This window comes from Aspergillus wentii (genome assembly GCF_001890725.1).
Source record: "Aspergillus wentii DTO 134E9 unplaced genomic scaffold ASPWEscaffold_10, whole genome shotgun sequence".
NCBI lineage: Eukaryota > Fungi > Ascomycota > Eurotiomycetes > Eurotiales > Aspergillaceae > Aspergillus > Aspergillus wentii.
In genome coordinates this window covers 854,979-869,354 of record NW_024467841.1, presented here as the reverse complement: position 1 = coordinate 869,354, position 14,376 = coordinate 854,979, and the positions used below count along the sequence as shown (strand labels likewise).

At 46.4% G+C, this 14,376-nt stretch overlaps 6 protein-coding genes across 6 annotated transcripts; 5 read left to right on the top strand and 1 right to left on the bottom strand.

Moving 5' to 3' along the window:
• Positions 1-1,186: 1,186 nt before the first annotated feature.
• On the top strand, positions 1,187-3,661 carry ASPWEDRAFT_177771 (repressor protein; the record flags this gene model as incomplete). The annotated part of the gene is made up of 2 exons (XM_040831714.1): positions 1,187-3,352; positions 3,410-3,661. The coding sequence occupies 2 exons, from the start codon at positions 1,187-1,189 to the stop codon at positions 3,659-3,661; spliced, it is 2,418 nt and encodes an 805-aa protein (XP_040683716.1).
• A 314-nt stretch (positions 3,662-3,975) lies between these two features.
• Positions 3,976-5,483, top strand: ASPWEDRAFT_302459 (uncharacterized protein). Its single transcript, XM_040833379.1, has 2 exons — positions 3,976-4,435; positions 4,523-5,483. The coding sequence occupies exons 1-2, from the start codon at positions 4,290-4,292 to the stop codon at positions 5,202-5,204; spliced, it is 828 nt and encodes a 275-aa protein (XP_040683715.1). The 5' UTR covers positions 3,976-4,289; the 3' UTR covers positions 5,205-5,483.
• Positions 5,484-6,549: 1,066 nt separating this feature from the next.
• ASPWEDRAFT_188429 (putative O-methyltransferase) lies at positions 6,550-8,492 on the top strand. The gene is made up of 5 exons (XM_040832226.1): positions 6,550-7,094; positions 7,150-7,297; positions 7,355-7,369; positions 7,422-7,548; positions 7,597-8,492. Exons 1-5 carry the CDS (start codon positions 7,044-7,046, stop codon positions 8,363-8,365), a joined length of 1,110 nt encoding a protein of 369 aa, XP_040683714.1. The 5' UTR covers positions 6,550-7,043; the 3' UTR covers positions 8,366-8,492.
• A 1,804-nt stretch (positions 8,493-10,296) lies between these two features.
• ASPWEDRAFT_122416 (uncharacterized protein) lies at positions 10,297-11,597 on the top strand (the record flags this gene model as incomplete). The annotated part of the gene is made up of 3 exons (XM_040829158.1): positions 10,297-10,765; positions 10,841-11,481; positions 11,535-11,597. The coding sequence occupies 3 exons, from the start codon at positions 10,297-10,299 to the stop codon at positions 11,595-11,597; spliced, it is 1,173 nt and encodes a 390-aa protein (XP_040683713.1).
• A 555-nt stretch (positions 11,598-12,152) lies between these two features.
• ASPWEDRAFT_122318 (DUF1996 domain-containing protein) lies at positions 12,153-13,380 on the top strand (the record flags this gene model as incomplete). Its single annotated transcript, XM_040829149.1, has 4 exons — positions 12,153-12,491; positions 12,547-12,668; positions 12,728-12,908; positions 12,979-13,380. 4 exons carry the CDS (start codon positions 12,153-12,155, stop codon positions 13,378-13,380), a joined length of 1,044 nt encoding a protein of 347 aa, XP_040683712.1.
• Positions 13,381-13,827: 447 nt separating this feature from the next.
• On the bottom strand, positions 13,828-14,235 carry ASPWEDRAFT_122297 (uncharacterized protein; the record flags this gene model as incomplete). The annotated part of the gene is made up of 1 exon (XM_040829144.1): positions 13,828-14,235. The coding sequence occupies one exon, from the start codon at positions 14,233-14,235 to the stop codon at positions 13,828-13,830; it is 408 nt and encodes a 135-aa protein (XP_040683711.1).
• Between the last annotated feature and the right edge of the window lie 141 nt (positions 14,236-14,376).

Sequence of the window (14,376 nt, the reverse complement as noted above, 5' to 3'; positions counted from 1 at the left end):
TCCCGACTCCATTTGCCCAGGAAATTGCATCCATATCCCAGCTGATACTCCTTTCACAATCCAATCAGCACTTACCAATGGCAACCTGCTGGGTTACTGCTGAATTTCGGTGCTTTGTTCCAACTAAGTATTTGCCTTGATGGAAAATGTGGAGATTATCAACTGCCCCACGGGCGAAGAATCGCGACCACATTCAGTATCCATCTCCGATTGAGGATCAAATCATCAGGCAAAGATCGCAAGCAGTAGTGACTGATCTATTAATACGGTCCCATGATTTAAGCCTTTCTAGAAATAAAAAAAGAACGCTCCATCGGGGCTGAGTGCTTGTTCCAACGGCATCCCGATCAGGGTTGCATTGGCTTCTGTATTCTCCATACGAAATGCTTCAATAAACAGTACTAGCAAGGGACTCTAATCTTAACTCTCTAGCGTACATGGTTATATTCTCATCCTTTCTATTATTGCCACAGAATACTAGAATCGATGGCATGTTGTGAGCCGCGGATCTATACTTGAAGCCTGGTAGATATTCATTGTAGTCTGATATCTATGTAAACTAGCAAATCTTCCCAGAAGGTACTTTCTGTCCGTCTACCAGTTCATTTTCAATTCAACTCCCAATCATCATTCCATTAAACTTGGATATTTATTATAGATTTTTTGACGCCTTGACAGAAATGTCATTCGGTCAGAAATCACTGCGGTTAAACCCTTTACCGGCCGCTATCGGCGGCAGGCGGTGAATAGCGGCAATTTCTCCATCTGGGGAAGGGCTTTGAGCAACGGCAGTTGAGATGCCCGCAACCGAAAGGAAGAAGAATCATCACTTGGTCACACTCAGTGGTGCTTATTGCTCTTTGTGTGTCTTGGTTGCGGTCATCCCATACCAATTCCTGATTTACCTTTCTTTTGCCATTCCTGTGGCTGAATCCTCCAGAAGACCAGTCTTCGCAGCATGCAAGCTGGGAAGTGCCATCTCCGCATCTCCAAACCCCCCACGCACACTGGACGATCGATTTCTCGCCGCTACATTGGACACAAGACACTCCCTACTTTTCAATCAGCAACGGTAATATGGCGCTCTTGAATGGCTAGCTGCGGAAGAATTGAATATACCTAACTTTCTGACTTATTTGGCCCATCTATTTATCACCCATCAATCGATCGATTCAGTCCGGTCATTATGCATCATCCTCTCGGCACCTATGATCGCCGAAATATCGCCCCGGATGCCTCACTGGTGCTGGTCGGTATCCGTGGCTGTGGGAAGCGCTCCTTGGGATTTGTTGCAGCTACGGCCCTGAAACGACGTTTTATCACCGAGGACCACTATTTTAAAAAGATCACTGGACTCACCCGTCATGAGTATCTCAAGCGCTTCGGTAGCCATGAGTTCCAGCGTCGCGATATCGAGATCCTGAAGATGATGCTCGACAATAATCGCTCTAGCTGTGTCATTGAATGTGGCCTGGGTAGTCTCACCCGGCCTGTTCAGGAACACTTGCGTCTCTATTCCCAGACCAATCCTGTTGTTTACCTAATTCGCGATATAGACCGCATCCAGTCCTTACTGGGCTTGGAGGACCAGTCCGTTCGCTTGCTACGTGAAGGCGATCCCTTGCATCGAACATGCTCGAATTTTGAGTTTTACAATATTGAAGATCGCTCCAGCGTATCTGCCCAGTCAGGCGAAGAACCCCCAGACAGACGCTCTGCCGACTATTCGTTCAAATTAAAGGAGGCAAAGGAAGATTTTACCCGCTTTATCCACTTCGTGACAGGCGTTGAGGTGGATCACCCCGGTTACGATTCGCCATTTGTCCTGCTAGAAACGCCCCCGGAGCTTCGGTCCTTTACTCATGCGATATTCGTTCGTTTCTCCGACCTCATCGAGGAAGCTATAACTTTCACTGAGCTTGAATCGGGAGGAGATGCCATTGAGCTATGCATAGATCGCTGGGATTCAAACATGGCGAGCACTGTGAGCAAGCAGGTTTCTTTGCTACGGAGAAATGCTCGCGCCCCCATTATCTTTTCCGTCGACACCTCAGTTTCTGGTATCGGTGCTGGAGATTTCTCGTCTTCTCAGATGCGCCAACGATATTTTGAAATACTAGAGCACGGTCGACGGTTGGCCGTGGAATACCTATCCGTGGATCTAGGCCAGGACCAGGACATGTTAGGCCAGATCATCCGCAACAGGGGTATGACAAAGATAATCGGCCATTATGTGTTCGAGCCGCCTTCTGGAATATCATGGGATGACGAGGAATGTTTTTCACTTTATCTCGAAGCTGAAAATCTCGGTTGTCAACTGGTTCGCATCCTCCGTTTGGCAACGGAACGTGAAGATAATGCGGCCGTCGTCAAATTTACAAATAAGATCCAGTCCTTACCAGGAACACGCCCACATCTAATTGCCTACAATATCGGCCGTCTTGGGCGCACCTCTCAGGTTTTCAACTCTATACTCACGTCTGTCACACACCCGGCCATCAACCGCTCAATCGAAAATGAAAGAGATCCCCAAATAACTTCGCGAGACGCGGTGCAGGCCTTGTTTCAGAGTTACATGCTTGACCCGCTTCAATTCTATATCCTTGGGGCGGACGTATCTTATAGTCTATCACCAGTCATGCACAATGCCGCCTTCCGGCATTGCGGTATGAGCCACACTTACAGCATTCCGGAATCGCCTTCCCTGACAGTATTGGACCGGCTGGGCCGGGAGCCAAACTTTGGAGGGGCCAGTGTTATTCAACCATGGCGGGTGCAAGTTTTCCAGAAGCTAGCTGCGAAGAGCCGCCACGTCGAAGCGATTGGAGCAATAAACACAATTATGCCACTACGCTCCCAGGCTGATGGAATTATGTTTCCTCTACAAGAACAGGCCAGCCGTCGCAATCAGGCAGGGCCTGTGCTAGGCTGGTATGGGGAGAATACGGACTGGGTGGGGATCATGACCTGTATCAGTCGCAATCTCTCTCCTCGCAATGCTATCAATCCACTCAAAACGACCGGATTGGTTATTGGGGCAGGTGGCATGGCGCGGGCCGCTATTTATGCCATGCTCCGACTGGGATGCCGCAAAATCTTCATCTACAACCGGACTCTGTCGCGGGCAGAGAGTGTATCTCAACATTTCAACTCCTGGGCCTCGTCTCAGGCAGACTCGGCGGAAGTTGTGCGGGTTTTACAATCATTGGAAGATGACTGGCCATCGGATGCTTCACCTCCAACTCTAATAGCATCCTGCGTACCAGCAGATCCGGATAGGGACGAACCCCCGGCCAATTTTGAGATGCCTACGCAGTGGCTGGGCAGTTCAACTGGCGGACTGGTTCTTGAGGTAAGCTATTTGCATCCTTTGGGGGTTGATTTGTCGACTAACTGTGTTGGGATATAGTTTCCTTATAAACCTCTAGACACACCGTTGCTGCAACAGATGCGCCGCCTTCGTTCTGAGACAGAGCAGCCATGGGTTTTGGTGGACGGATTAGACAACTTCTTGGAACAGGGATTCGCACAATTTGAGCTGATGACGGGACGCAAAGCTCCTCGCCGACTAATGGCACTTGAAGTTCTCCGGAACTACGATGGTGAAAATGGGAAATTTGATGAAAAAACGATTCAGTCCCGACTTGATGGAGTTTGTTAGAGCATGTTTCTACCAGGACCAAAACATCGCTGTATATGTATATATTCAAAGACTACCTAGTACCCCTGTATGTATAATACAATCTATCTCCCTTGATAAAAATGTGTGAGAAGTGATACTATGATAGCATTTGCATGGAGACATGTGTAATATGTTGATACTTAATTAGCTGTCCAACTCAGTCCTTAACTGCTCCGGCATGGCTAGGTACCTAGCATCAAGGGATGTACGGAGTACCAGTACCTCCAATTAGCCGGCATCTTGGCCGAGGGGCAAAGTACCCGTGACAACAAGACAAACAATCGTCAGCCTGCCAAGGGGTTACTAACGCCCAAAAAAGATTAGAGGCATGGGCCCTGGTAATGTGAGTGATCTCTGATTGGCGCTCATGCTTTTTAGCTGTCAAGGCTACCTAGTACCTGGTTCTTTCTGAGTTTCAGGTCCCAGCTACAACGACCTTTCTTTCTTTCTCCTACAAAGCGCTTGGGTGGTTGAAGGTGTTGTTTTTTTGAGAGAAGCGAAATCTTCTTCCTCCTATTTCCCCTTCATATTACACTGTCCATATCTTCTATCTTTTTCTCGATATCACCCAAACCCCTTTCTCCTCATCTCCGACCGTTATCCGCCCATGAATGTGTCTGACTGCTTTACAACCACCGTTCCATCCACCATGCCGGGCATCTCGTCTGAGCAAACAGACCCTTTTTCTGCTGCCAGCTTAAAGAAGCGAAAGAGGGATCCAATGCAGGATGAAGTCGTTAATTTGGGTCATCCGTAAGCCCTCAGTCTCACCTCTATCCTTTCGAAGGATGAGAAATTTCTGGAAGAACTTCGCTGATGATATCATGCAATTGATTACAGGACCATTTTTATGCCATCATCGCTCCATAGCCCGGGTCCTTCGTTTCGATTAGACTGCTCAGAGATTCCCAGTGAAAATGGAGAATTTACCTATCGCCATCGTTGCCTTCCCCGGAAACGACGCGTTCTCCAACAACCATACCTTCAGCACCAACAAACCTGGCCAGACGGTTTACGAGCTGCCCCACATATCAATACGGCACAGAAGCTTCTATCATCGAACATCTGTCTTTCCTCGGCGTCGAATACTGCCTCCCCGCCTATTTCTCCCAAGACTCTTATCCCCTCCCACCCGCATCAACAAAACCCGAACCCTTGTACATCCGCTTCGTCCCTCCGTCCATGTCACATTTGCCATCGACGACCCACAACAAGAGAATTACTCGACGCCTATGCTGACTGCGATCTGTGTGGCCAGCGAGCTTGCTACATTTGTCTCCGACAATGTGACGCGGTCGATTGCTGCGGGTCCATAGATTTGTTTGCAAACAATCTTTTTAGGGACGGATCAGACAGGCTGCAGGAAGGTATCGATGGCAATGAGACCGGACTCAGACAGCCTCGGAAAATATGCTCTTCTTGTGCGGTAGAAGGGGTAACCGATATGGGGATGGAGGTGGTACGATGTCTTGATTGTGTTAGAGGTCACCTGACTCAATGGCCTCCTGGTCAGTCCGGATGAGAATAAATCGACGCAGACAAGACATACTATATGGAACTGGTGCTCGAACCTAGTCTTTCACCCAAAACTTCTGCATCAAGCTCTCACCCATCCTAAATACCACGAAGTGGATGATCAGAGCTGCCCAACCGACCCTAAAACAAAATGAAATGAATAGAATAGTGATACCAGCACATCATTTAGTGCATATATTTACAGGACAGAGTTAAGGAGCATTTACTGGATTGATCCAGGCCGATGAGGCGGCAGGTGGAATAAACAATGCCAACCCATGAGATCAACACAATTATTATACTGATCAAATAGGATATCATTGCATGACATGACATCTTGGGAATCTTATATAGATATTAATGGGGTGGATTTAGATCATCAGTCGGCTTTCTATTTCGCATGGTTTACTAGAAATGCCCGTTAGAATACAGCATTCATATCTTTTCATATTCCATCGAGGCCATGGAGTAAGAGATCTATTGCCATTGTCCCGATCTCAAGTGTCAGATGGGAACTTAATCCAGTGTGTTATTTGACTGGATACAGAACTTACCAATGGGCTAGTTACTTGCCTCTGCGGAGACAGTTAGACCCAAGCACAGTAAGTAGGTCTGTAACATCTCAATCATTGGAGACCAGTCTAGCCAGAATATTTAGTGGAAGTTGTTGTTATAGAACTGCCCCTAATCACTATGAACTAGGTATCTTACGACCCTTTCTAGACGAGGGAAGAGATAAGCTGCTAAAAACAGCCAAGCTCGGCATGCGCGGTCTGACAATTCTATCCCAACTATAAGCCCTATCTAGAAGAGGGGGCGTCAAACATCCCACCGAATTCCTGAAGGAGTAGCTCACAGCTGCCGCTAGATGCTCATGCTGACGTTCCCCTCGAAAGCCAGTGGGACAATCAGGATGTCCTTCCCCCCAGGTCATTACACTGTGATATCTATTAGCAATTGTATTCATTTGCAAGGATGTTGTTCGACATAAGAGACAGAAATAGAAGGCTTTATCTTCGGGGACGCCCAATTTCTAGGCCCGAGCCTGTCGTACAACTTTGTTGAGTTGCAAACAGGCCTGGTTCTTCCTCTATCTCCTGGGGGCCATTGCAAGTTGTATCTTTTCATTGCGTATCCACATGAATCCGGATAAGGACTCGTGTAACAACTTGGCTCTGATAAAAGACACTAATGACCGAGGATTTCGAATAGTATCCTAAACCCTGGTGATCGACTGTAGTTGTAGTCATTGCGGTGATTGTGTTACTCTTTCCTGCATCCAATCTAGCTTCTTCTGAACTCATCACCCCTCATGACATCCACCTCTCCCTGTCCCTCAACCTCCTCTTTCCCTCAGTCTGCTTGTTTATCCTCACTTTGACTGACCCCATCACTCACTGTGATAATCTTGCAGTACCAAATCTTATCATATGAAACCAGACAACATGCTGCATTGGCGCTTGCTATTGAACTCAGATCAAGTGGCTGATGATCAAATGCACCCAACTCAGTCCAGACCAGCAAGCTACCCAGTCTTTGTCTATGATTCTACGCATGCAAACTTGAATTACGTGGCAGAATATGTATCCCGAGGCGTCATGGAAACTGCTGTCCTACTCTGCCCAAAGCAGCCTGCATCAAACTGGTGAGATGAACTGGCTGGATCACATTTCCATCACCTCCAGTGTAGAAAGGGGTCACACCCAACCAAAAAGGAAGCTGCCATGATATCAGGCTTATTCTGAGCTGAGCATCGAGATAAATAGCCAAGTATTGCCTCTAGGCTGCATGCTTTTGGAACAAGAAGTCTCGTCTACAGAATACTCGTTCAAAATCGCTCAGCAAAATGTCTTCTCCAGTCCTACCCGGTGCTGCTGTGGCAGCTACTGTCTCTTCTGTAAGTAAATGACTATCCTGTCAGATGTTCCAGAAGTTCACCCGTCACATAATAGTCTGCATCACTGGGATTTGTTCCTGTAGCCATTCATTTTGACCTTTTTGCCATTCTGGTGCATCTTGGAAAGTCTACGGCAGTGGAAGAGGTGACAAAGGTCTGCAATGATCGGATCCATGAGAGATCGAAGGATGAGCCAGGACTTAGTATGTAAAAACTTGAAAACATATACACCGGCTACAGACTAAGCTGACTGGAAAAAGGTGAAACTTTGGCAGGTTTGTCGTTTTTGCTCTTCAAGTGCTGAGACAACATCTAATTACCTACTAGCGGATACACTTTATATCATGGCAGGCCTGGGCCTAGTCGACCAGGAAAGCGAGAATATTTTCAGCCCTAACTCTATTACCGAACATATGGTAAAATTGCCATCCTCACAGCAGGGAGCGCTTCATTTGTTAGTCAAATCTTCCTTGAAAGTTATGTGTGCTAATAAAGTCTCCAGCACGACCGAAGTATTGTTTGCTGGCGCATTCTTGATGCGAAAATTGAAGGCTACTAATTTTGAATGGCCCATGCGCGAGGCAGATGGCCCAGTGCAGTATGCCTATAAGCTAATGGGATATGAGGAACTCTCCAAGTTGCATACATACTCTATCATGGCCCACGAGGGCCGGATGGATAGTTTCAATCAGTTTATGACAGGCAAATTTTCCAAAACACAGAAAATGCCGGATCGTCTACAGGGATTTGGATACGACTTGAGTCCTGCAATTGCCGCTAATGAAGATTCGGTTGCCATGGTGGACATCGGCGGTGGCCGTGGAGAGTTACTTCTGGAAGTGAAAGAAATTTATCCAGAACTAGGCCCAGAAAACCTTGTGGTTCAGGAATTCAACCCAGATATTGGTGAAATCCCTGGAATAACCTTAATGGAGTGGAATTTCAAAGAACACAGCGAACAGCCAATCCGGGGAGCCCGGGTTTATTGGCTGCAGCGTGTCTTGCACAACCTACCGGATCTGGAGGCCATCAAACTGCTACAAAAGGTTGCAAAGGCGATGGCTGCACATTCCCGATTGATTATACTCGAAGCTGTGAAGAGTGTAAGCCACGCAGGTCCGCATGCAGCGATGATTGCCCTTTTTGCTGCTCGCGAGCGCAGCCTCTCCGAGTGGAAGAAGATGGCCGCTATATGTGGTCTCGAGGTTACCTTTGAGGCTTATCCGGCTAAAGGAGAATGTTTGATCGAAATGAGGAAGGCAGAAAGATAGATCATACAACTATAAGCGGTATCTGTTGGGTATTTGTAATCCACTATTCACTGTTATCAATATATCAGTTTACTTGCCGCTGGCCATGCAGTCAATGAGAACGAGTTTAATTATTCAAATACCTCAGAGACTATGACTTTACTCTTATGGTAAGATCATTATAATTGTGCCTATTAGGCAATGTGCCAATATTCGCAGCCAAGCTGGCGAGATGGATTTCCACAACATTGGCCTTTGCTACAAAAGACTTGAAGCACAGAAGAGACCATGCTATACAGCCATACATTTATGAAATCACAATGACTAAAATCTCTCCTGCGGATTGCAATATGGCCAAAGGCTTGAGATTTAGTCATGGGACTTTCCCACCTCCATCACACCATCATATCGTCTGTGATACGGGCCTAGAGTTCGATCGACAAGACTAGATGCTGTGTTACATGCAACCTTGGCCAAAATAGCACGTATTCAAAACACATATCAATGTTGGCTCTCTAGCTTTTGTATGGTTACAATGGTGTTTTATCAAGCTGGTCGTTTACCTGATGGCAGGGTATGATCTTCATCCACCCCACACCCATCAATCAGATTTATTCATAGATCAAAGCGACTTCTCAAGCAATAGCTCATGGTGATAGCTAAGCTGATTTACAGACCTAATCACCGTCGATTGACAGCATAAAATTCCCCAAAATACCCCATTATGCCTTTTGCGTGATTATTGAGGTTCTGATCATCCTTGAAAATGTACCACGTTGGCACCCCTTGTAGAGGGAGTTTCTGCGCCTCATGTTTCTCGGGCCGCATGCTATGATTGAAAATTGCATATAGTTTCTGAAGTATTTGAGTTGCAAACTAGGAAGGTAACTTGCTGAGTCCTACATCAAACAATGCTCTTTCACATTGATTGGCCATCTTTGTCCTGCTGCTGACTTGACCCCAAAATCCAAATCAAACAATGGACCGTATCACGTCTACGGCATTGCTTCCAGAAATACCCACAAGGCGTGATACTCTTCAAAAGTCACCTCTGGTGCTCGATGCCTCTTACAGAACCCCGGGGTTAGTTAAAACTGTCAATTTCATTCTCTGGGCAAAGTAAGCAATCATAAAAATTTTACTATATAGCCAGAAGTGCTCACCACAGCTTACCTTGTGTCCAGAATCGAGAACTGCAGTATAATTCTCGCTTCCTGCCCTGCAGCCATTGGACTCTTTTATGGACTTTTATCGACCACCATGGCCAAAGCCGAAGCTTCAGCTACTGGCCCCGATCAAATGCCAGTGAACACAGCGATACAGAGATGCAAACTCACCGTCACGGTAATCACCAGAACACAACTGACATCGCTCATAAAGGCTACCACGATAGCGGTAGCTATTGTCAATACAGACATTGTTCTCAAGGTCGACGACAGAAACTGTCCGATATCTTCATCGAATGCCTAGATTATGCCAGGACATTCAGCGAGCAGGGACAAAGAAAAAACGATAGGGACATTGAATATTGAGGTTTTTTACTTAGTAAATAGTGGAAAACTTCGACCTTATTCTTCATATAACCCAGTGGGCAAATAAAAACCGGTACCCCCTCCTCCCCCTTTTGAGACGGTAAGAATATCCAGTAGGTCTCCCATTTCTGGCCATTGATATCGTAACAGCACATGGCTGGTAATACCAGCAATACGGCCATGGAATTATAGATAGCACCGAGCCACAGTGATTCAGATAGACGTGAGGAGAGGTTATTGTTCTGTTGGTATTGCCCCCATGACGTTATGATCACGTGTATGCGTCTCGATCGAGAGTTCGAGATCCCGCAGGTCGGCGACGTCGACAACGTACACGCGGCGTCACTAATCAAATCATTTCATTTCAAAATCGAAGGAAAATTGAAGATGGAACTAACTACCGTCTGAATCTAAGAAATAATGGGAATCAAGAAGTCACCAATCCTTGGCCGCAGGGGCTCAGTTTCTTCCGAAGAGGACTTCTTCGACATCCCCGATGAACCTTGCCTGGCGATAGCCAAAAACCAACTAAGACGCATTCGAACTTGGGTAGTTTTTGCTATCCTAGTTCTTCTAATCCTTTATTCCAGACGCGAACGTCCAAAGCCACCACCATTGCCCCACATTCGGTACGACTTGGTTGATTGGTCCCGTTACGCCTATAGCCAGTATGCAACTTCGGAATCTTATCTTTGTAACGCTGTTATGGTCCTGGAAGCTTTGGATCGACTAGGTAGTCGAGCGGACCGGATCCTTTTCTACCCAGAGTCATGGGATACAGAGGTCTCGAGCGCGGGTGATAGGAGTAGCCAATTACTGGTGATGGCTAGGGAGAAATACAAGGCTCTACTTATACCCATTGATGTGCAGATGATTAAGGGGGGTTCGGGTATGTGGAAGAAATATAACATCCCAATATTGTGACGATGAGATCAGAGAACTAATTTAATTGAAATTGGTACAGGGGCTACCGAGTCATGGGATACCAGTATCTCGAAACTTCTTGCTTTTGGCGAAACGGAATATGAAAGGATCATTCATCTCGACTCCGACGTCAGCGTTCTGCAAAATATGGATGAACTGTTCTTCCTTCCTCATAACCAGGTCGCAATGCCGCGGGCATACTGGGAGCTTCCGGACACGAAACAACTTTCGTCCCTCATAATAGTGCTTGAGCCTTCGTATCATGAATATTATGCTCTCATGGAAGCTGCAAAGCCAGCCATGTTTGGCCAAGTTGATATCAACGCATCTTCCACACATAAATATGACATGGAACTTATGAATGACCGCTATGCGGATTCTGCCACGGTTATTCCCCATCGCCAATACGGATTGGTAACAGGGGAATTTCGGGCTCAGGATCACACCAAATTTTTAGGAAATGACTACGAAATCTGGGATCCTGACAAAGTCATGCGTGAGGCCAAGCTTGTGCATTTCTCTGACTGGCCACTACCGAAGCCTTGGATCATGTGGCCTCATGATTTGCTGGTTGAGATGCTGCCCAAGTGTAAACATAACCCTGGGAAACCGGGGGAAAGTGGATGCCGTGATCGGGAAGTGTGGAAGAATCTCTACGATGACTTTCGCCGAAGGAGAAAGGTTTGAACATACCACCTCTATTAGACATGAACGTGACTGACATTTAATCCTAGGACGTTTGCAAGCTTCTCAGCTTTACTGCGCCCGAGTGGCCTCCAAGAGAACCACTTGAATAGGTGCTTCATCTATTCATGAAGCTTTATGTGGAGTTTTGGGTACATAAGTGGGGTTTGAAACGGCATATAGAATGGTGTTTTCTTGAATTTTCAGATCGATTTTAGGCATATTTCTGTATAGTATAAATTTGCAATCACTGTATAGTAGGACAACAAAACGGCATTATAATACCCCAGTCAGATAGTTTCCAAGTATCTCGCGTGATTGAATGCTGATATTTATTAGTACACCCAAGAAATTGCAGGGTCATATAGGCAATCACAGTCTCACAAATAATCATTTGAACGAAAAAATACTTCCGAGGTAAATGAAACAGACGGCACAAGCCTATGTCTAGGCTGATAAGATTCAGTTTTTTTGTTATTTTGACATGCTGCTTGTACCATAGTGGGGACACAAATAGTGTATGTGTTAGTGTTTATCTTTCCTGCTCTGGTATTTCATCAACATACCGCAGGATTAATATATAATAAGGAGACCCTCTTTTTGGACTTTAACCAGCGCCTTCTTCATTAATCATTTACCAGACACTTTGGCACAAATTCACCGATACCATGTCATCTGATCGATATAGCGTTGCAGTCTTTCTGCTGGCGTCCATATCTTGGGCATCAAGCAGCAACTTCAACATCACAACTGATGAGTTCACTTTCAGTTGTGCCCCGCTGACAATACAAAGGTCTGATCCTATTATTTCTCCAGGGGTGGCCTCTTCCCATACACATGTGGTTGTTGGGGGCACAGCATTCCAAAGGACCATGTACGATGACACAGCCAAAAATGCCAGTGACACAACGTGCGGCCCTGAAATCGACAAGAGCAATTACTGGATCCCTCAGTTATATCATCAAATGAAAAATGGGTCGTTTGAGCTTGTGGAGTTCCAAAATAGTGTAAGTGACATGGTGAAATACACTGCTAGGATGCGAGGACTGATAAGTCGAGCAGGCCATTTACTACTTCAATAGAGCATGTGACTATACCGAAAATGCTACTGCCTGCGATCAGGGTCAGTTACCACTCGCTCCTCCGGCTGGGCTGCGTATGGTAGCTGGTGATCTTTTCCTTCGGTAAGAAATGGTAAATCGAGCCTTTGTCGGTAGGTACTGATCGAGGGGAATTTCCCCAGTGCTTATAATGACTCCAACTTTGCGCAACGCGCTGTGTCCCACATGTGTATTATGCCAGATGGAATTTCGCACGAAACAAAGCATCTTCCCCGGCAGCCCTGTTCTCTGCTGAGGTCCCAAGTGTTTTTTCCTTCTTGCTGGGACGGGAATAATCTTGACAGCCCTGACCATAAAAGCCACGTGAGTATTTTCGCATTGTGCCATGCAAAAGTTACGTCACGCCTGATTCTATGTGCTAATTCTTCATCAGATGGCTTATCCTGGCTTTGGGGATTATAACAAGGGTATATGTCCAGAGTCTCACCCGGTAGCAATTATCTCGATTTTCTATGAGTTCTTCTTCAACACAAAGCCTTTCCCAGATTACGAGAATTGGGTATATGCGATGGGCGACCGGACCGGGTATGGACTTCATGGGGACTTCATCAATGGGTGGACAGACCAGAGTTCCCTGCAGTATGCTTTAGAAACATGTACTGGTTCGAAGGGTCTGCATGATCCGGGGTGTTCGATTATGAAAGGCCAGCGCAGGTCTCTGACTCCTTTACACCAGCCTCTGAAAATATCTGTTCCGGAAGAGGAGTTGGGGCAGCATGGGCCTGTTCCAAAATTACCAGGCTGTAATCCTGTAACGGGTTTCTCGTGGGAATAATGATCCAGAAATGTCGAGTAAAGATCGAAGTTCAGTAGCAAAGGCTCAAAAATGTAATTCTTGTGTATAATAGAAAATTGTTTTTTGAGAGCCACCCGGAAGGGACAAGAAGCTCCCAGCTGGAAAGCCTCTTGGTTCCATTCCAGCATCGTGGGTGTTATCGTGTATTGAGTATACTGTTATCCCGATGTCCTCGGGATTAGATCCAATCGCTGACCCTCACGAAAGCGTCCTGAAAACCTTGATTTTCGACGATCATTGCAGTTTTCTCTCAGCGGTCTGGAAATTGATCCTAAGTGGTCACATTGAAACGTTGGTCGAATTTTGAGAGATAGCAATGGCTTCGTGGAGGTTGTCATCACGACCTTCACGAATGTAGTTGGCCATCAGAATCGCTAATGGGCCTGTCCAGGTGATGCGATGAAAAGCCCAATCTCAACAAAATCGCTATTTCATATAGCCCATCCCCTTTCTCCACCACTGCCAGACACCGCGTTGCTCCATTAAGTTCCCAAACTCCTTCACACTTTCCACCTCTGAAATCCCGGCCTGAGTTCCCTCTATGAAGGCCGTTGGCCGAGACCGTTCATTTGGATCAACCTTGCAGTCTTGGTTTTCATCCATCAACATACCCGGACGAGTCACGAGCTGAAAATCTTTATATCGCAGATTTCGCACCACACTCACCCAAGACTCGACAGCCTCTTTGTCCTGTCCCTCCACATACATGATACCCGGACAGCCACCGGAGCGTAGAAGCACAAAGCATTTGTGGATATCAGCTGCTCGTTTGAGGGCAGAGACCTTTTTGCGAGATGTGATGTGATGAGTACGGATGAGGGCGTTGTAGAGCATTTTTTATTTTCTTCCCTTGGACTTCTGCTCGATGAATGGCTTCAAATTGAAGAATGTTTACGGACGCAGCCATTTCTCGCCGTCTGTTTGGTCTGTTTGCATGATGATGTCACTTATGCCCTCTTTTTCAGGCACCAATGA

What these genes read in the sequence shown, in the direction of transcription:
- ASPWEDRAFT_302459 (XM_040833379.1), top strand. Translation starts at nt 4,290, where the DNA reads ATGAATGTGTCTGACTGCTTTACAACCACCGTTCCATCCACCATGCCG. An exon ending in GTCGTTAATTTGGGTCATCC is followed by an intron (nt 4,436 to 4,522) that starts GTAAGCCCTCAG and finishes AATTGATTACAG; the next exon opens with GACCATTTTTATGCCATCAT.
- ASPWEDRAFT_188429 (XM_040832226.1), top strand. Translation starts at nt 7,044, where the DNA reads ATGTCTTCTCCAGTCCTACCCGGTGCTGCTGTGGCAGCTACTGTCTCT. An exon ending in TGGCAGCTACTGTCTCTTCT is followed by an intron (nt 7,095 to 7,149) that starts GTAAGTAAATGA and finishes GTCACATAATAG; the next exon opens with TCTGCATCACTGGGATTTGT. An exon ending in CAGCAGGGAGCGCTTCATTT is followed by an intron (nt 7,549 to 7,596) that starts GTTAGTCAAATC and finishes TAAAGTCTCCAG; the next exon opens with CACGACCGAAGTATTGTTTG.